The 21,287-nt window shown below is 41.1% G+C and overlaps 1 protein-coding gene across 1 annotated transcript in view; it reads right to left on the bottom strand.

Annotated features, from left to right (window-relative positions):
- The window catches only part of LOC120029148 (sodium channel subunit beta-2-like), a 63,818-nt gene extending 48,081 nt beyond the window's left edge, over window positions 1-15,737 (bottom strand). Inside the window, exon 1 of the mRNA XM_038974455.1 lies at window positions 15,613-15,737. Within this exon, the coding sequence (XP_038830383.1) occupies window positions 15,613-15,737 (125 nt within the window). The remainder of the gene's footprint in view (window positions 1-15,612) is intronic.
- Between the last annotated feature and the right edge of the window lie 5,550 nt (window positions 15,738-21,287).

A 21,287-nucleotide genomic window follows, 5' to 3' on the forward strand; every position in this document is an offset into this window, starting at 1 on the left:
ACTACAAAGGGAAGCACAGCCGAGAGCTGCCAGTAACACAAGCCATCCAGACGAGCTAAACTACTTCTTTGCTCGCTTTGAGGCAAATAGCACTGAAACATGCATTAGAGCACCTGCTATCCGGAAGACTATGTGATCACACTCTCCCCAGCCGATGTGGGTAAGACCTTTAAACACGGTCAACATTCACAAGGCCGCAGGGCCGGACGGATTAACATGGCGTGTACTGCGAGCATGCGCTGACCAACTGGCAAGTGTCTTCACTGACATTTTCAACCTCTCCCTGTCCGAATCTGTAATACCAACATGTTTTAAGCAGACAACCATAGTGCCAAGCCCAAGAACACTAAGGTAACCTCCCTAAATTACTACCGACCCATAGCACTCACATCTGTAGCCATGAAGTGCTTTTAAAGGCTGTTTTTTTTTATATTATTGGCTCATGGCTCACATCAACACCATTATCCCAGAAACCCTAGACCCACTCCAATTTGCATACCGCCCCAACAGATCCACAGATGATGTAATCTCTATTGCACTCCACACTGCCCTTTCCCACCTGGACAAAAGGAACACCTACGTGAGAATTCTATTCATTGACTACAGCTCAATGTTCAACACCCTAGTGCCCTCAAAGCTCATCAATAAGCTAAGGACCCTGGGACGAAACACCTCCCTCTGCAACTGGATCCTGGACTTCCTGACGGGATGCCCCCAGGTGGTAAGGGTAGGTAACAACATATCTGCCATGCTGATCCTCAACACAGGGGCCCCTCAGGGGTGCGTGCTCAGCCGCCTCCTGTACTCCCTGTTCACTCATGACTGCACGGCCAGAATTGACTCAAACACCATCATTAAGTTTGCCGATGACACAACAGCGCTAGGCCTGATCACCGACATCGACGAGACAGCCTATAGGGAGGAGGTCAGAGACCTGGCCGTGTGGTGCCAGGACAACAACCTCTCCCTCAACGTGATCAAGACAAAGGAGATGATTGTGGACTACAGGAAAAAGAGGACCGAGCACGTCCCCATTCTCATCGACGGGGCAGCAGTGGAGCAGGTTGAGAGCTTCAAGTTCCTTGGTGTCCACATCACCAACAAACAAACATGGTCCAAGCACACCAAGACAGTCGTGAAGAGGGTACAACAAAACCTATTCCCCCTCAGGAGACTGAAAAGATTTGGCATGGGTCCTTAGATCCTTAAAAGGTTCTAAAGCTGCACCATCGAGAGCATCCTGACTGGTTGCTACAGAGGGTAGTGCGAACGGCCCAGTACATCACTGAGGCCAAGCTCCCTGCCATCCAGGACCTCTAAATTTAGATTAGATTTTATTTGATGAATGCCTGATTCACGCAGTCGCCTCTGAACAGTTGATGTTGAGATGTGTCTGTTACTTGTACTCTGTGTAGCATTTATTTGGGCTGCAATCTGAGGCTGGTAACTCTAATGAACTTATCCTCTATATCAGAGGTAACTCTGGGTCTTCCTTTCCTGTGGCAGTCATCATGAGAGACAGTTTTATCGTAGCACTTGATGGTTTTTGCAACTGCACTTGAAAGAAACTTTCAAAGTTCTTGAAATGTTCCGCACTGACTCACCTTCATGTTTTAAAGTAATTATGGACTGTTGTTTCTCTTTGCTTATTTAAGCTGTTCTTGCCATAATATGGACTTAGTCTTTCACCAAATAGGGCTATCTTCTGTATACCACCCTTACCTTGTCACAACACAAGTGATTGGCTCGAACTTCCACAAATTAACTTTCAACAAGGCACACCTGTTAATTGAAATGCATTCCATGTGACTACCTCATGATGCTGGTTGAGAGAATTCCAAGAATGTGCAAAGCTGTCATCAAGGCAAAGGGTGGCTACTTTGAAGAATCTCAAATATAAAATATATAAAATATAACACTTTTTTGGTTACTACATGATTCTACATGTGTTATTTCATTGTTTTGATGTTTTCACTATTGTTCTACAATGTAGACAATAGTAAGAATAAAGAAAAACCCTTGAATGAGTAGGTGTTCTAAAACTTTTGACCAGTAGTGTGTATATATATATATATATATATATATATATATATATATATATATATATATATATATATATATATATATCTATTATAAGTCCAAAAATGGATGTAGCAACTTCAGCTAGCCCCTTTAAGTCTATCAAAAGTGTGCGAGTTTGAACATGTGTCCATTAGGCCTATGGATTTATTTATTTTATCAGCATGAATTAGATTGAGCAATAAAAGCCCCACTTGTATTCCATAGGCTGGGATTCACACTATGTAGCTCTTGCAAGAGTGCATTTTTCATTGGCTGTCCACTGGTTTCAAAAACAATGATTGATAGGCAGCTTAAACTTCTTGAATTGAACCATTATTGAGTTCAAATAAACATTTAGATTTGTGAACAACAACCACAATCTGTAAGGCGCAAATAGCTAAATGAGAGAGCAGCAATGTGATTCACCTCAACGCGCCATGTAGATGTTAATAATAAGTGATATCCGTATCGCTGTAGACTACACCACTGCTGTCATCCTTACCTCCAAGCGTTTATTCATGTTGGATAATCTTTGGATGCCAACAGCAGTCACATCATTGGAAGACATAGCTTGGGCTGTAACCTACAAAAGCCTATTCTTGCTCTTTTCCCACGATTGATCATAGTGGTCTCTGACTTCTGGTCAGACTCGCTCAGGTGGAACAAACTTAAACGTGCGCCTTTTTTCAAGCCTGATTTGAATGTCATTGAGAAAACAGAGAAGTGTCACAGAATTCTTTTACGCAAAAATCCTTTCTGAATTTAAAAGTAATCCAAGAAGTAACCATAGAAGTAACCTAGTTATTCAAAAGTATCTGTAATCAGATTTTTTTGCTGGTACCTTAACTTCTCTGCACTACGGATCCCTTTTACGGGATCATTTCCTAAAAAACAGCTGAATTGCAGGGCGCAAAATATTACTAAAAATATTTATAATCATGCAATCACAAGTGAAATATACCAAAACACAGCTTAGCTTGTTGTTAATCCACCCATCGTGTCAGATTTTGAAAATATGCTTTACAGAGAAAGAAATCCCAGCTTTTGTGAGTGTATCAATCAATGCTAGAACAGCTAGCCCCAAATTAGCATGGTCACGAAAGTCAGAAAAGCAATAAAATTAATCGCTTACCTTTGATAATCTTCGGATGTTTGCACTCACGAGACTCCCAGTTACACAATAAATGTTATTTTTGTTCGATAAATATTACTTTTATAACAAAAAAACGCCATTTGGGTTGCGCGTTATGTTCAGAAAACTACAGCCTCATTCTGGTCCTGAAAGCCAGAAGAAAATTCCCAAACGTATCAGATTCAAAAATATTACAAAAAATATTTATAATCATGCAATCACAAGTGAAATATACCAAAACACAGTTTAGCTTGTTGTTAATCCACCTATCGTGTCAGATTTTGAAAATATGCTTTGCAACGAAAGCAATCTAAGCTTTTGTGAGTGTATCAATCAATGCTAGAACAGTTAGCCTTATATTAGCTTGGTTAGCTTGGTCACGAAAGTCAGAAAAGCAATAAAATGAATCGCTTACCTTTGATAATCTTCGGATGTTTGCACTCACGAGACTCCCAGTTACACAACAAATGTTATTTTTGTTCAATAAATATTACTTTTATAACAAAAAAACGCCATTTGGGTTGCGCGTTATGTTCAGAAAACCAAAGCCTCGTTCCGTTCGCCGAAAATTCCAAAAAGTATCCGTAATGGTTGTAGAAACATGTCAAATGTTTTTTACAATCAATCCTCAGGTTGTTTTTAACAAACATAATCGATAATATTTCAACCGGACCGTAGCCTACTCAATAAGAGAGAAAAATAAAATGGAGCGCTACCCTCTCGCGCGCAGGAACTAATCTGAGGACACCTGACTACTTTTGAAAAATCTCGCTCATTTTTCAAAATAAAAGCCTGAAACTATGTCTAAAGCCTGGTCACAGCCTGAGGAAGCCATTGGAAAAGGAACCTGGTTGATACTCCTTTAAATGGAAGAAAGACGGTCCAGGAAACACAGATTTAAAAAATATATATCACTTCCGGGTTAGATTTTCTCAGGTTTTCGCCTGCAGAATGAGTTTTGTTATACTCACAGACAATATTTTGACAGTTTTGGAAACTTTGGAGTGTTTTCTATCCTAATCTGTAAATTATATGCATATTCTACGATCTGGACCTGAGAAATAGTCCGTTTACCTTGGGAACGTTATTTAAAAATAAAAAAAAATCTGACCCCTAGCATCAAGAGGTTAACGGAATAGTTACCGTTTTTTTGTAATCCCTTACATGTAATCCGTTACTCCCCAACCCTGAAATTAATTCATTACAATTAACTGGTCAAAACTAACCAGGTAGCGACAGAAAAACAATAGGATCCAAAGGACTGGACACATCATAGAAACAACACTGTAAAGAAAAGGTCACTCTGAATCATGAGCCAACAATAAAAGCATAATGAGGAAGGGTATTGATACGGTTTTCAAAGGGACTGTATCTGTCCATCACAGTATATTCCTTCCCTTTCTGGAGGTGTAGGACTGATTTAATTCCAGTAGATGTCAGTACGGTATTATAACAAACGCCTCTGCGAGGGATAAACTACCATAAGTGCTTGACCATATGCGTCGTCAATTTGTTAATAATTTATCAAGGATTAACACACCTTCCTCTAATCACCTCATGAATATTGAGACCACACACACTCATAAAATCTGAGATTGGCCACAGTTGGGAAAACCTGCAAATCGGGCCCATCCCACTTTATAAACGTACCCATAATCCCTCTCCTGACTATATGTCTCTAAGTATAGCCTCAGGGTAAGGTTTGATCCTGGCTTGTCATGGGCACAATGTTGGCATCAAGGATACAGATCACACTATCAGCTTTTTTAAATTTTTATCTCCTCCGAGCTTCCATGGTACAGAGGGCAGAGAGAGCTGGTAGTCCCATCCACCACACTACCAGGTGTGAACAGGGAAGGGACTCAGGGGCTATGCTAATTTATTAAAGAGCAGACCTAACTCACTAGAAATTCAAAAGGAAATGATCTTAACAGATGAAAAATGTCCTCCTGTGTGCTACCTATATCCCTCCACTAAAATCCCCATACTTTAATGAAGACAGCTTCTCCATCCTTGAGTGGGAAATCAATCATTTCCAGGCCCAGAGACATGTACTAGTCTGTGGCGACCTAAATGCCAGAACTGGACAAGAACCTGACACACTCAGCACACAGGGGAACAAACACCTACCTGTGAGATGACAGCATTCCCTCCCCCTATGCCCCCCTAGGCACAATTAAAACAACATAACCAAGAGAAACGGGTCACAACTCCTGCAGCTCTGTCGCACGGTATGTACATAGTCAATGTTAGGCTTCGAGGGGACTCCTATTGTAGTTACACGTATAGCTAATCTGGCATTAGTACTGTAGATGACTTTATTACTGACCTCAACACAGAGTCTCTCAGAGCATTCACAGTCAACCCACTGACAACCCTATCAGATCACAGCAAAATCAAAGTCTACTTGAACTGAGCAATACTCAATCATGAGGCGTCAAAGCCAAAGGACCTGAATAATGTTAAGAAATGCTATAGATGGAAGGAAAGTAGTTTGGAAACCTACCAAAAACAATTAGGCAACAACAAATTCAATTAGACAACTTCCTGGACAAAACATTGCACTGTAATAGTGAAGGTGTAAACTAGGCAGTAGAAAACCTAAAAAGTATATTTGATCTCTCAGCTTCCCTATCAAATCTAAAAATGTCAACAACAATAACAAATGGTTTGATGAAGAATGCAAAAACCTTAGAAAGAAATTGAGAAACCTATCCAACCAAAAACATAGAGACCCATAAAACCTGAGCTTACGCCTTCACTATGGTGAATCACTAAAACAATACAGAAATACACCACAGATAAAGAAGAAACAGCACGTCAGCTCAATATATTTGAAGAATCCATAGACTCTAACCACTTCTGGGAAAATTGAAAAACACTAAACAAACAACAACACGAAGAGTTATCTCTCCAAAACGGAGACGTATGGTAAACCCCTTCTCTAATCTTTTTGGCCCTATACAGTGCCTTGCAAAATCATTCATCCCCCTTGGTAGTTTTCCTATTTTGTTGCATTACAACCTGTAATTTCAATGGATTTTTATTTGGATTTCATATAATGGACATACACAAAATAGTCCAAATTGGTGAAGGGAAAAAAATGACTTGTTTCAAAAAATTATAATAAATAATAAACGGAAAAGTGGTGCGTGCATATGTATTCACCCCCTTTGCTATGAAGCCCCTAAATAAGATCTGGTGCAACCAATTACCTTTAGAAGTGACATAATTAGTTAACCTGTTTAGGCAAGGGGTGCCGCTAGCGGCACTCCTCCCACATTCCATTGAAAAGGCAGAGCGGCAAATTCAAAAAAAAAAAATATTTGAAATATTTAACTTTCACACATTAACAAGTCCAATACAGCTAATGAAAGATACAGATCGTGTGAATCCAGCCAACATGTCCGATTTTTAAAATGTTTTACAGGGAAGACACAATATGTAAATCTATTAGGTAAACACCTTAGCAAAAGACACCATTTTTTCTTTGTCCACCAACACCAGTAGCTATCACCAATTCGGCTAAACTAAGATATTGATAGCCACTAACCAAGAAAAAACCTCATCAGATGACAGTCTGATAACATATTTATGGTATAGGATAGGTTTTGTTAGAAAAATGTGCATATTTCAGGTAGATATCATAGTTTACAATTGCACCCACCGTCACAAATCGACTAGAATAAATACATAGAGCAACGTGTATTACCTAATTACTAATCATAAAACATTTCGTAAAAATACACAGCATACACTAATCGAAAGACACAGATCCTGTGAATACAGACAATATTTCAGATTTTCTAAGTGTCTTACAGCGAAAACACAATAAATCGTTATATTAGCATACCACATGTGCAAACATTACCAGAGCATTGATTCTAGCCAAAGAGAGCGATAACGTCAACATCGCCAAAATATATAAATTTTTTCACTAACCTTCTCAGAATTCTTCAGATGACACTCCTGTAACATCATATTACAACATACATATAGAGTTTGTTCGAAAATGTGCATATTTAGCCACCAAAATCATGGTTAGACAATGACAAAAGTTGCCCAGCTGATCAGAAAATGTCGTGCGACATATTAGACAGTGATCTAGTCGTATACATAAATACTCATAAACGTGACTAAAAAATATAGGGTGGACAGCGATTGATAGACAATTTAATTCTTAATACAATCGCTGATTTACATTTTTTAAATTATCCTTACTTTTCAATACAGTTTGCGCCAAGCGAAGCTACGTCTAACAAAATGGCGGCATTAGCGATTAACATTTTTCGACAGAAACACGATTTATCATAATAAATTGTTCTTACTTTGAGCTGTTCTTCCATCAGAATCTTGGGCAAAGAATCCTTTCTTGGGTCTAATCGTCTTTTGGTCGAAAGCTGTCCTCTTGCCATGTGGAAATGCCCACTGCGTTCGGCATGAACTGGAAACGTGCCCAGAGATTCAAAGGGTCTCAGAAATAAATGTCCCAAAATCGCACTAAACGGATATAAATTGCTATAAAACGGTTTAAATTAACTACCTTATGATGTCTTTAACACCTATTACAAGTAAAAACATGACCGGAGAAATATTACAGGCTACACTAATGCTTGGAAAAAGAGCAGGTCGGTGTCCACCGCGCGTCCGGCGCAGCTGGAAAAGAGTTCCTACCTACACGTTTTTTTGTTTTATAGTGGCTGTGATTGCGCAATCGACACCATTCAAAGCGTCATCACGTAAAGACATCCAGGGGAAGACGTAAGCAGTGTCTGTATCCTCATAGCATTCACGGGGACCTTTAAACTGACTCCAGATCAGGGGCCAAGATGTGTGAAATCTGACTCCATGTCAGGGAAATTGCTGTAGAATGAGTTCTGTTCCACTCAGAGACAAAATTTCAACGGCTATAGAAACTAGAGACTGTTTTCTATCCAATAATAATAATAATATGCATATTGTACGAGCAAGAATTGAGTAGGAAGCCGTTTAAAAATTACACGATTTCCAGAAAAAGTGACAACAGCACCCCCTATCCCAATGAAGTTAAGGAACGTCCACCTGTGTGCAATCTAAGTGTCACATGATCTGTCACATGATCTCAGTATATATGCCTGTTCTGAAAGGCCCCAGAGTCTGCAACTCCACTAAGCAAAGGGCACCACCAAGCAAGCAGCATCATGAAGACCAAGGAGCTCTCCAAACAGGTCAGGGACAAAGTTGTGAAGAAGTACAGATCAGAGTTGGGTTAAAAAAATATATACCAAACTTTGAACATCCCACGGAGCACCATTAAATCCATTATTAAAAAAAGAAAGAATATGGCACCACAACAAGAGAGTGCCGCCCACCAAGAGAGTGCCACCCACCAAAACTCACAGACCAGGCAAGGAGGGCATTAATCAGAGAGGCAACAAAGAGACCAAAGATAACCCTGAAGGAGCTGCAAAGCTCCACAGTGGAGATTGGAGCATCTGTCCATAGGACCACTTTAAGCCGTGCACTCCACAGAGCTGCGCTTTACGGAAGAGTGGCCAGAAAACTAGCCATTGCTTAAAGAAAAAAATAAGCATTTCTTCAAGAAAAGAATAGGCAACCACATTTGGTGTTTGCCAAAAGGCATGTGGGAGACTCCCCAAACATATGGAAGAATTTACTCTGGTCAAATGAGACTAAAATTGAGCTTTTTGGCCGTCAAGGAAAACACTATGTCTGGCGCAAACCCAACACCTCTCATCACCCCGAGAGCACCATCCCCATAGTGAAGCATGGTGGTGGCAGCAACATGCTGTGGGGATGTTTTTCATCGGCAGGGACTGGGAAGCTGGTCAGAATTGAATGAATGATGGATGGCGCTAAATACAGGGAAATTCTTGAGAGAAACCTGTTTCAGTCTTCCAGAGATACGAGACTAGAACAGATGATCACTTTCCAGCAGGACAATGTTCCTAAGCATACTACTAAAGCAACACTTGAGTGGTTTAAGGGGAAAAATGTAAATGTCTTGGAATGGCCTTGTCAAAGACCAGACCTCAATCCAATTGAGAATCTGTGGTATGACTTAAAGGTTGCTGTACACCAACAGAACCCAGCCAACTTGAAGGAGCTGGAGCAGTTTTGCCTTGAAGAATGGACAAAAATCCCAGTGCCTAGATGTGCCAAGCGTATAGAGACATACCCCAAGAGACTTGCAGCTGCAATTGCTGCAAAAGGTGGCTCTACAAATTATTGACTTTGGGGAAGTGAATAGTTATGAGTTTTCTGTTTTTTTGTCTTATTTCTTGTTTGTTTCACAATAAAAAATATGTTGCATCTTCAAAGTGGTAGGAATGTTGTGTAAATCAAATGATACAAACCCCCCCAAAATCGATTTTAATTCCAGCGGGGTGCGCGCTAATAGCGTTACAATTGGTGACGTCACTCGCTCTGTGACCTTGAAGTAGTTGTTCCCCTTGCCCTGCAAGAGCCGTGGTTTTTGTGGAGCGATGGGTAACGATGCTTCGAGGGTGGCTGTTGTCAATGTGTGCAGAGGGTCACTGGTTCGAGCCCAGGTAGGGGTGAGGAGAGGGACGGAAGCTATATTGTTACAAAGGCAACAAAATAGGAAAAATCCCAAGGGGGTGAATCCTTTCTCAAGCCACTGTAACAAAGAACAAACAGCAAAAACATGGTCAAATACAAATCTTAGAATCAACTATTAAAGACTACCAGAACACACTGGATAGACCAATTACATTAAATGAAGTACAGGACAAAATACAAACCCTCCAACCCAAAAAATGAGGATACATATCTTCTACTCTCCTTCTCTCCTCTCAAGCTCTCTATGCAAATCTCTTTCTCGTCGAATTACCCACTATCCCGCCCTCTGTGCAGAGAAAAATAATTCACTGTGCAAGTCATGCCTCTCACTCCATCCATCTCCAGCCCTCTCTCTCTACACCCTACCTCCCCTTCTCGCACTCTCTCCTTTCTCCTCTGGTTCCATGTGCTATATTTCTGCTTAACTCCTCTAAACTGTCCTCCTCTGATTCTCTCACTGCTCTCATCTTCTCTCTCTGTAAATCTCTCCCTTCCTTCCTCCTTATCTTGCTCACTCTGACTGTACTTGTACAGTGCCATCCATTCCCGTAGTTTCAGGCTCATCATCGTTCTGTACATGCACAGAACACCGGGGCTTATAGGCTTGCGGAGAGGCCCAGTCGAGGGATTATTTAGCAGTTTATTGATACAATGAGTCCTTCTCTACTCTGTAGTGGAATACTTTTGGACAGTTTCTGCACTAACGCTGATTGTCAGTTCTGCATTGGATTATACTCAGGCATGTCATGCTTATTGGCACCAGAGGATGCTGGTGGGAGGAGCTATAGGAGGACAGGCTCATTGTAATGGCTGGAATGGAATACATGGAATGGTATCAAACACATCAAACACATCAAACGTTTGACTCCGTTCCATTAATTAAATTCCAACCATTCCAATGAGCCAGTCCTCCTATAGCTCCTCCCATCAGCTTCCACTGATTGGCACATGCGCTTGCTGCTCAGTTGTCTGCCAGACTGTATTTTAGAATAGAGTTCCACACTTCAGCAATCTGCAGAATATTGAAACGACTGGTAGTAATGACTGCTTCACAAACTTAGCCCATTAATGACTCGCCCATACACTATGGTAAAATATCTGATCGACTTCAGAATTAACTCTAGATTATGACACAATCGAGAAGAGAAAAGTGATTTATACGCATTGACTCTGTCAACTTTGGTCTCAGCTGGTGGTGGGCGTAGTAGTCATGCTTCACAAAATGTCAATGCTGCTGTGTGTAACCTCACAAAATGAAGTAACAACTGGAGACAATTCAGCCAAGAGAGGAAAACATCAATACGTGTAGTGAGCTTTTTTCTCTGCTATGGTTTAACAACTGTAATCAAACACCTTATCTACAAAATGAGAATGTGATAATCAAACATGAGGGAGGAACATCCTTTATGAACAGCCTCCTGGATGGGCAGAAAGCAGTTGCCTCCTGGTCCGGCTGGATGCTGGTGTGAGCCGTCTCCTCGTCTATGTGGAGAATCACTGACATCAAGCCCAGGTCCTTTTGGCCCTGCAGAAGAGGGAATTCTGGGAATATCATCAGAGTGTTTGTGTCACAGCCCCCCTTCCTACAAACGTAACAGATTCATCTATTATACAAGATACAGGGAATGTGTCAGACACATCCTCTACCCCTCTCAAAGGAAATTGGGGGTGAGAAATGGGGGCTTTGTTGTTTTTCTGAGCAGGGAAAGGGAATGTTTTTGTTTGTGTCATCTTGGTCTTTGACATCAACACGAGCATCATCACCATTTCCTCTTTTCCATCAAAATAAATCAGAATAACCTTAATCGTCCTCATTGTTACACTGTCATCATCCATCAACATCATCATCACAGTTATTTAAATCTGGTTGCCGCTGCCCATTCGCAGGGAATTCATTTCAAATAATCTTCCAATCTCAGCATAACCACACTCCACCCATACATCATGTGAAATGGCAAACTTTTAGCACTAAGACAGAGTTTCAAACAAATTCTTTAGCTATGCTCTATCCAGGGATTTGGTTATGGTGCCAATCAAGGCGCCCATAAATCTCTTAATCCCTTCATCTGTCTTTATATGCCATGTGACGCAATGGCATGTCTATTGTTCTGTTACAGGAGTTTACTTTTTGGGACATGCTTGTCTCCCCCTGCTGGTGATTTTATGTAAGCAGTTTCTTCATTCAGTGAACTTGACGATACCTGTCATGTGACCTTAGTAAACAGGATGTTTTTTTTTTCAGTGATGGAAGATGATACTTGTGTTATATTGACAGTACCTTTGTAATCTCCATTAATCTGCAAGTGTTTTGTGCATTTCATAGCGTCGTTGGTATGTAACATATTCTTTGTTAATTACTTACCGGATGGTTATTTTGGTGAACTTACATTTCAGTGGTTATCTATTTTTCTCAGTTTCACCATTTCACTGTCAATAAACCTGAGGACAAATAGATATCCTATCTCCAGACTCTCTACATACAAGGAGGACAGAACCTCTGTGAGGTTTCTGTGGAGTGGTCGCCGGTCGTCAAGTGTTAATGGCAGGAAAGGACATCAGACATCTGTCAGGTATTATGCCTTGTTCAAAACAACTGGGAACTCGGGACTTGTGAATTTCCGACTTCCGACTTCAGTGCTTTCAAGGCAACTTGGAACTCGGGGAAAAAATGAGCTCCGATTGGGAAAAATAGCTTTGAATGGTCATCCAACTCGGAATGCCAAGTTGGAAACTCTGTCATCTTTCTAGGCCTCTGACTCGAAAATGTCAGACTTGCTAACTGGCTGTAGTTATACACTTGCCAGTTACCAAGTCAAACATTTCAGAGTTCCGACTACCACGTGACGTGGCACCAGTTGTCTTGTAAGCACCATTAGAGGGTTCCTGATAGGGATGACAGGATGTGACAAGTCAGTGACAGGCATAGACTTAGACAGACATTGCATTGTATCTTTCCCTTTTGGCGTCTGTGAGAACATGGGCAGCACCATTGGGACCATCTCCATTTTGAAGTAGTTAATTTTCTTCTTCTACTGCTTGAGTTGGCAAACAAACTGAAAGGGTGCATACTGCCACTTGGAGTGTGTTGTTTGAACAGGTATAAAGCCAAGGTCGGTTATGGAATGTTTGCTCACGAGCATAATTCATTGACTGATCCCTCCTGATGACCTGGATGGAATCATGTGATACTTCCTTAACCTATAGGAAGTCCCACCCAGTTGACTACTTCACAATGATGAAAGTCCTCAATGGCTCTGCCCATGCTAAAATTGGCTTTTTGGCACTAGAGTCCTCTGTCTATACTGAACAAAAATTTAAACGCAACAACTTCTACAATTTTACTGTGTTACAGTTCATATTAAGGAAATTAGTCAATTGAAAAACAATCATCTATGGATTTCACATGACTGGGCAGGGGCGTAGCCATGGGTGTAGGCCCACCCACTTGGGAGCCAGGCACGCCCACTGGGGAGCCAGACCCAGCAAATCAGAATGAGTTTGGGTTAGGGTTAGGGACCTAAATACTCCTCAGTTTCATCAGTTGTCTTTGTGGCTGGTCTCAGACGATCCCGCAGGTGAAGAAGCCGGATGTGGAGGTCCTGGGCTGGAGTGGTTACACGTGGTCTGCGGTTGTGAGGCTGGCTGGACGTACTGCCAAATTCTCTATAATGACGTTAGAGGTGGCTTATGGTAGGGAAATTAACTTTAAATTATCGCGCAATATTCCTGCAGTCAGCATGTCAACTGCATGCTCCCTCAACTTAAGACATCTGTGGCATTGTGTTGTGTGACAAAACTGCACATTTTAGAGTGACCTTTTATTGTCCCCAGTGTAATGATCATGCTGTTTAATCATATTCTTGATATGCCACACCTGTCAGGTCGATGGATTAACTTGGCCAAGGAGAAATGCTCAATAACAGGGATGTAAATAAATTTGTGCACAAAATTTGAGCGAAATAAACTTTTTGTGCATATGGAACATTTCTGGGATCTATTTTTTAGGTAATGAAACATGGGACCAACACTTTACAAGTTGCGCTTATATTTTTGTTGAGTATATTTTGATGGTGACAGGTGACATGAGGGTCCTGATAGATGACCAGGGAGATGCCTGACCTCACAGTGGGGGTCAGAAAGGACATATGCTTAATGCATGGGCTGATTGATTCACTCATTATTACATGAATCAAACAGAGCATGTGTTCAAGCATTACAAAATTATAATGGAGTGGCTGGCAGTGCCGGTTTGTTTTGTAGATCAATTGCAAGCCTCAAAATATTTTCATTACCTTTCTGCAGATTGTGATCTGATTGTAAAGGCAGAATACTTCCATTGATGAGTAGTAGCGGATATTTGAAATCCACTAATGTAGGTAGTTATTGCCGGTTGTGATCTTGTTGAACACAGCGAAAAGCAATCTCAACGAGCTGATTATCTGACTCAACACCCAGTGTCTCTCTCTGCACAGCGGACGAGAGGCTATCAGATGCAAATAACATTCACATTTAATCCTGACGACAGCACAACTTTTGTCCACATATTTAATCTTGGAGTTTTCCCCACTCTTTCCTGAGGCGAAAAGATGCTCTACTTATGAAAAAATATGAGAAACTTCTGACTTGTTTGAACTGACTGAGAACTTATGTTCATTTGCATATGAGAACGTCTTTGATGGAAGTGAGAGACAAGCTCCTGAAAGTTCCAAAGGCCATCTTAATTGTTATAAAAAAAGAACCATTCTGTTTCTTCTGCACTTTCAATTATCTTCCTGTGTTATTTGAAGTTTCTTGACAGTCTGTTGAATGTCAAGTGCTGTATAATAACGATACTGGTAAGTATTACTGTTGCAATTAAACCAAAGACAGGACATTTGTTTTATGATTCATCTAAAAACAGGTTTCTTCTACACATTGCTACAGATACCAGTACTTTGAATGTGAAGACTTGCTTCAAATATGTAACCTTAATGTAACCTATATGTCAACCTATATGCGGAGGCTCTCAATTTCTCTCACCCCTGGATGGTCTGGAAGAGGGGGATGGATGTTCTAATGTAAAATCCAGCGTCTGATGCCAGCTTCACAGAGGTGCACTCTGCAATTGCAAGCCTGTGATATACTCCTCCACTACAGCTAGCTAGCCTTCAAAGCACTAACTGCTAGCCACATCAGCCCACTATAGACTCCTCAGTTATCTATCTACATTGCTCCATGATTTGGATGTGATGTAAGTACCAAAGTAGGTTTGGTTCGTAAGCTTTGTAACCTGTCCAACTCAATCACAAAGCATTTCAGTGGAAACTGGAGTTGAAAACCTTGTTTCAAGGTAACTGGCCCCAAATGATAACAGCAGATATAGCATAGTAATTAATGAGCCAGAGCCCTCCAGACATTGTTGTCCTATGGGACATGGACTTACTGTATCATCCCTGAACAACTCAGCTAGCTGTGACTCTAAGTCACTCTGGGCCGTGGCATTGTTCTGGTTTTGAATAATCAGTCCTGCGAGAACAACAGAAAAGCCTCAGGCACTTGCTTCTGACCAAGATTAGTAATTTATTGAATGGATACTAAATCATCCTTATCCTTAGTGATTAGCAAAGTGATAAGATTGGTGGAGGCATCAGGACATTAGAGCACTGTCGTGTTAACACCTAAAATGACTAAAGACTTCTTGTAAGTTAACCCAAAACTCATCTGGAGGACACAAATCCGATCTCAGAGGAAGAATAGATGTTCTTACTTTGACTGCTCAGCTTGCAAGAGTAACATAAACAGTTTTCTCCTAAGTCACTGGTCCTTTTCCTCTGGGTATTAGAGATAAGTCAACATACCCTCCAGTCAGAACAGTGTGCACAGCGGCAATGGGCGCTGGGCGATGCCACGTAAACGGGCACTGGTAGCTCTCCGTTTCGAGACGTCCCAGTTCGTTAGGAAGGCACAGGTTGGTGACCCGCATTTTGGAACACCTTCCGAGAGCGTTCAAACGTTAATGAGTCTTGGATAAGGTCAAGGAGCGGAATAAATTAATTTTGAGACAACCCAGAGAGAGGAGGGATGATAATGTGAAGGAAGTCTGGAGAGCACTGGCATGGATCTAATGACAACTGCCGTGGGGGTCTGGGAGACGTTGCTTTTCAAATCAAAACAGGTAGTCTAGTTATGTTATTAATGCAGTGTTGTGTTTTTGGAGTTCCTGTTATATTGGATGGGTATACGTGGATGAGTAGTATTTGAGGGAATTTCATCGTACTTATTGAAAAGGAAAGTTTCTTTTGAACCCATTCACACCCACTGCGGTCTTTCTCGGACGTAATTTACACCTTCATGGTGCCACTTTGGAGCAGTTATCACAGTCTCTTCATCTGTCTCTATTTCATCGCTTTTCTTCAATAAATGGAGGACTGAAGTGACAATATGAAATGTGCTATGAAATCATGAAACGTTAAGAAATCTTTCCTGAAGTTTTACGATTAATTTGTGATTACACAGCTCTGTTTGAAAATGATATATTTATTAAATAAGTATAGGTAACTGCCAATATAAAGTAAACACCAACATAAAATGTCTTAATAGGGCTTTAGGCCACCATGGTTCGCCAGAACAGCTTCAATGCGCCTTGGCATAGATTCTACAAGTGTCTGGAACTCTATTGGAGTCTGGAAGTGTCTGGAACTCATTCTTCCACAAGATATTCCATCATTTGGTGTTTTGTTGATGGTGGTGGAAAACACTGTCTCAGGTTCCGGTCCAGAATCTTCCATAAGTCATCAATTAGGTTGAGATCTGGTGACACACACACACACACAGACAGACACAGACACAGACACAGACACAGACACAGACACAGACACAGACACACACACACACACACACACACACACACACACACACACACACACACAGTAGCTTTAAACCCCCTATGCTCCTTTGAGACCCCTCTTTCAAAGTCACTGAGATCTCTTCTTCTAACCATGGTAAAACAAAATAGTGGGCAACTGGGCATTTTTATACATGACCCTAAGCATGACGGGATGTTAATTGCTTAATTAACTCAGGAACCACACCTGTGTGGAAGCACCTCCTTTCAATGTACTTTGTATCGCTCATAAATGCAAGTATTTTCTTTATTTTGGCAGTGACCTGTATTTCTAAATATGAATGTAATGCAACATAAATGAGGGACTAATGCCATTGACTTAACCAGGTGAAATCCATGCAGGACTGTAGCTCCACTAAGATATGCACTGCAGATGCCTTCTCATAGTCCATGTTGAACACATCTCAAGCAGCCTGATAGGAAACAAGCCATCATTGTCCAATAAGATCTCTTAACTCAGGAACAGATATTTGCATTAGGGTTGTGGTGGGCCGGACAAGGCTTGGTGTTTGTGCCTGGCCCAGACGTGAGCCTGTGTAATGATTTCTGGCTTCTGCCACCGTGCCTCAGCCTCGCCGCCAGAAAGATAAGAGAGGTGATGATAGTGTTCTCTGAAGGGCCAGCCATCCATCATCACCCACGGTCCTCCTCTGTTCTCACGCGCGCGTGACTTACGGCTGAGCTGTGTACCGCGCTTAAGCTTGTAAGCCTAGTGTCAATTACAGCCCTGAGCGTAGATGGTTACGTGTAGATAAACCACACATAAGCTGATTAATTGAATAATGACCTAGTGAAGAGACACTGTATGTTAAACACTAAGGATACTTGTGTGTGTGTGTGTATGTATATTTGTGTGCGTGTCACGAACGTTGTTGTATGAATCGGACCAAGGTGCAGCATGGAATGGTTTCATCATCTTTATTCGAGTGAAACGCACAGAAAAACAATAAAGCACAAAACGAAACGTGAAACTAATGTAGTGCTCGCAGGCAACTAGACATAGACAAGATCCCACAAAAACCCAGTGGGAAAAGGCTGCCTAAATATGATCCATACCAGGCCAACATAGAAATAAACAAACTAGAGTACCCACCCTAGTCACACCCCGACCTAACCAAATAGAGAATAAAAGGCTCTCTAAGGTCAGGGCGTGACAGTGCGTGTGTAATATGCGTGCCTGCACACGCATGGCTAACCACTCAAACCCTTTTGTTTTGTGATAACGGTCAAGTGGGGTTAAGAGGAGGAAAAAGAGAGATACCTCATTGATGGTTCATCAATAATTATCATGTGGTCTAAGATTAAAAGGTTAGCTTGAAATAAATGGGGTTAGTGAGGGAGATGAGAGTTACTTGTAGATGTAAATAGGTTGGACATGCTGATACAGACGTTTGGGGATGGAAGACGAGACAAATATGCACTGAATATTGAACCACTACTTCAAACAGAATAAGGTGAAATGCATCCATGCTATAACTGTCAGTCACTGGCTCCAATCATTTGAAAGCCATAGCTTTTGACTTGAGATGTCGAATCCATAGGTCAACGGGGTTAATGTAATGCATCTGCTAACCTAGCGTATGGTTCCCCTGCGCGGAGGCGTGTGTGGAGTCTGCAAGGCTGGCGGAAGGAAAGGGAAACCGTAGGATGTAAATAAGGAGAGGGAATGAATCACACGGCATAATGGAAAATGTCAGGGCAACCTTCTTCCCTTCTTCTTTCCTATTGCTAAACACTGGTTCTCATCCTCTTTCCTCCTGCTCACTCTCTATATATCTCCCCACCACATTATTCAGCAGAATTTGCATGGGAACAAAAAGTGTATGTAAATCACATTAACACTTTGAGGTGGATGTGAATTAAAACTTTGCCCTTGTCTGGATTACCAGGCCGCGTTCAAATAGTATTAATTTGGACTAATTCAAAGTCATAATAGGTTAACATTAAGCGGTTGTCTGGCAAATTATTGCACATTGTTCAGTGGATGTCTGGACAAATTTAAGAGCGTGTCTGTATCCATGAAGTATGGGTAGGGGATGGTAGAACGCGGAGGGAAGGGTGTTTGTGTGTGTGTGTGTGTGTGTGTGTGTGTGTGTGTGTGTGTGTGTGTGTGTGTGTGTGTGTGTGTGTGAGAAGAGTGCTGCTGGCTTTGTATGTCATTCCAAGACATAAGCCACGGAAATGGAAAGAAATGAATATAGGAGAATGAAGGAGCGATTGGAACTAGCCATCATGTAATATAATTTCATCAACGCCGCTAGAATTTCAATCAAATCTCATGGCCTTCAAAGAAATGGTAAATTATTCAAACGCTTCACTAATAATGAATCAGGTGGGTGGTTACACAATAGATGAGTTGAGTTCTCCCCTACTGTACATGATAAAGTACTGTACTTTGAGCACTTCGAAGAATTAAGCAATAGTATAGTGTAGGTATAGCTGTAGTGTTGTTGTGTATCATTTTCTCATACTAGCCCCCCCCCCCCCCCCCCCCGCTCTGACTCTACTGATAGCTATGTTATTGAGGAAAAATGTTATTTCCATGCCTGACATATGTGGTTGTCCCACCTAGCTATCTTTAAAACTTCTACGGGATCGGTGTCCCTATATCGGGACGGTTGAGCTGACGTGATGTGATTAGCATGACAGTTGTAAGTGCGGCAGGTAGCCTAGTGGTTAGAGCGTTGGACTAGTAACCGAAAGGTTGCAAGATCGAATCACCGAGCTGACAAGGTAAAAATCTGTCGTTCTGCCCCTGAACAAGGCAGTTAACCCATTGTTCCTAGGCTGTCATTGTAAAATAAGCATTTGTTCTTAACTGACTTGCCTAGTTAAATAAAGCTCAAATATAACATATATAAAAGTAACAGCAAACTTTCTAGGACATAGATATGTCTTATATGGGCAGAAAGCTTACATTCTTGTTAATCTAACTGCACTGTCCAATTTACAGTAGCTATTACAGTGAAAAAAGACTGTGTTATTGTTTGAGGAGAGTGCACAACTACAAAAAACTTTTACATTCACCTCTGAAGGTAAATAATGCACTTACATTCAGTTACCTTGCTCTGATTTGTCTTCCTGAGGGTCCCAGAGATAAAATGTAGCATAGTGTTGTTTTCAAATGTAGGATCTGGGTTCTGCAGTTTGAACCCCTGCTGTCTCTGGCTCCACACCCTGCCCGGTCATGTAGATGTGTGAAAGTTAGTGTATAAGCTAATGATCCATCATGTATGACATTCCTGGAAGTGTGTAAACTTGCATTTTGTATTACCATATCATTTTTGTATGTTCTCTATAGTTATGTACTTGAAAATGTATCAATTGACCAATTCGGCACATTTGGGCAGACTTGACACAAAATATTGTCCAGCATTGCAATGCTTCATTGGATCAATCTGAAACGTTGCACACACACTGCTGCCATCTAGTTGCCAAAACTAAATTGCGCCTAAACCACAATATTATATTATGGCCTTTCTCTTGCATTAAAAAAATTGAAAACGTAGGTTTTTTTGTTTGTATTATCTTTTACCAGATCTAAGGTGTTATATTCTCCAATATTAATTTCACATTTCCACAACTGCAAAGTGTTTCCTTTCAAATGGTATTACGACCCTTGCTTCAGGTCCTGAGCTACAGGCAGTTCAATTTGCTTATTTTATGGTGAAAATTGAAAGAAATTGTCAGATCCTTAAGTTAAGATGTAATGTAAGTTGCTCTTGATAAGAGCGTCTGCTAAATTACTTGCATGTCCATGTAAATGTTCATCTGTTTGATGCCTTAACATATACAGGAAACAAGCAATGGAAGTATAACTAACGTTAATGGTATGAGGTGTCATGAGTATTCATCTGAAAAGGTTCAATTGTACCCCATGTGGTCAGCTAGACATATGAAACATTTAAATTCCACTGTGCCAAATAACGGACGAAATGAGATCAGATCAATGGCATAGATTTCTCTTCTATCTCTCTGTGAGAGACATATTGAAGCTGCTCGGAGGGAGGTGCTGAGGAAGGAGTTGGCTCAAGGTCGGGACTGTAAGCAATCAAGGAGTCAAACAGTGCAGTGTCAATACTTTTAATCGGGCAAAAGGACTCTCGGTCACTCAGAGAGTCAAAACGTCACGGAGTGTCTAGCCAGCAGTGGGACACCCTCCAATATCGATCCATCCCCCTACTGAGTCTTAGTTTGGGCCCATTGACCATCCCTCACTTCTCTCGGGTAAAGACTGCAGTACAAAAACAGAACTTTAGGCCAACGACTTAAATGTACAAACTGAGTTACCCATGAAAATGTGTGAAATGAAACCCACATACTTTCAATTGTAGGAGGGTGATTCCAACATGTCCATTGACAACACATCACAGATGCATTTTCACATTCCCAACTTCTTACATTTGATGCAATATTCTAATTTCACCTCCATCTTCTTTCTCTTTCCTTCTCGCCTCTCACTTAGCATCCAACCAGATCAATCAATCAATCAATCAATCAAATGTATTAATAAAGCCTATTTACATCAGCAGATGTCACAAAGTGCTATACAGAAACCCAACCTAAAACCCCAAACAGCAAGCAATGCAGATGTAGAAGCGCGGTGGCTAGGAAAAACTCTCTAGAAAG

Source organism: Salvelinus namaycush, chromosome 34 (genome assembly GCF_016432855.1).
Source record: "Salvelinus namaycush isolate Seneca chromosome 34, SaNama_1.0, whole genome shotgun sequence".
In the NCBI taxonomy this organism is placed as follows: domain Eukaryota; kingdom Metazoa; phylum Chordata; class Actinopteri; order Salmoniformes; family Salmonidae; genus Salvelinus; species Salvelinus namaycush.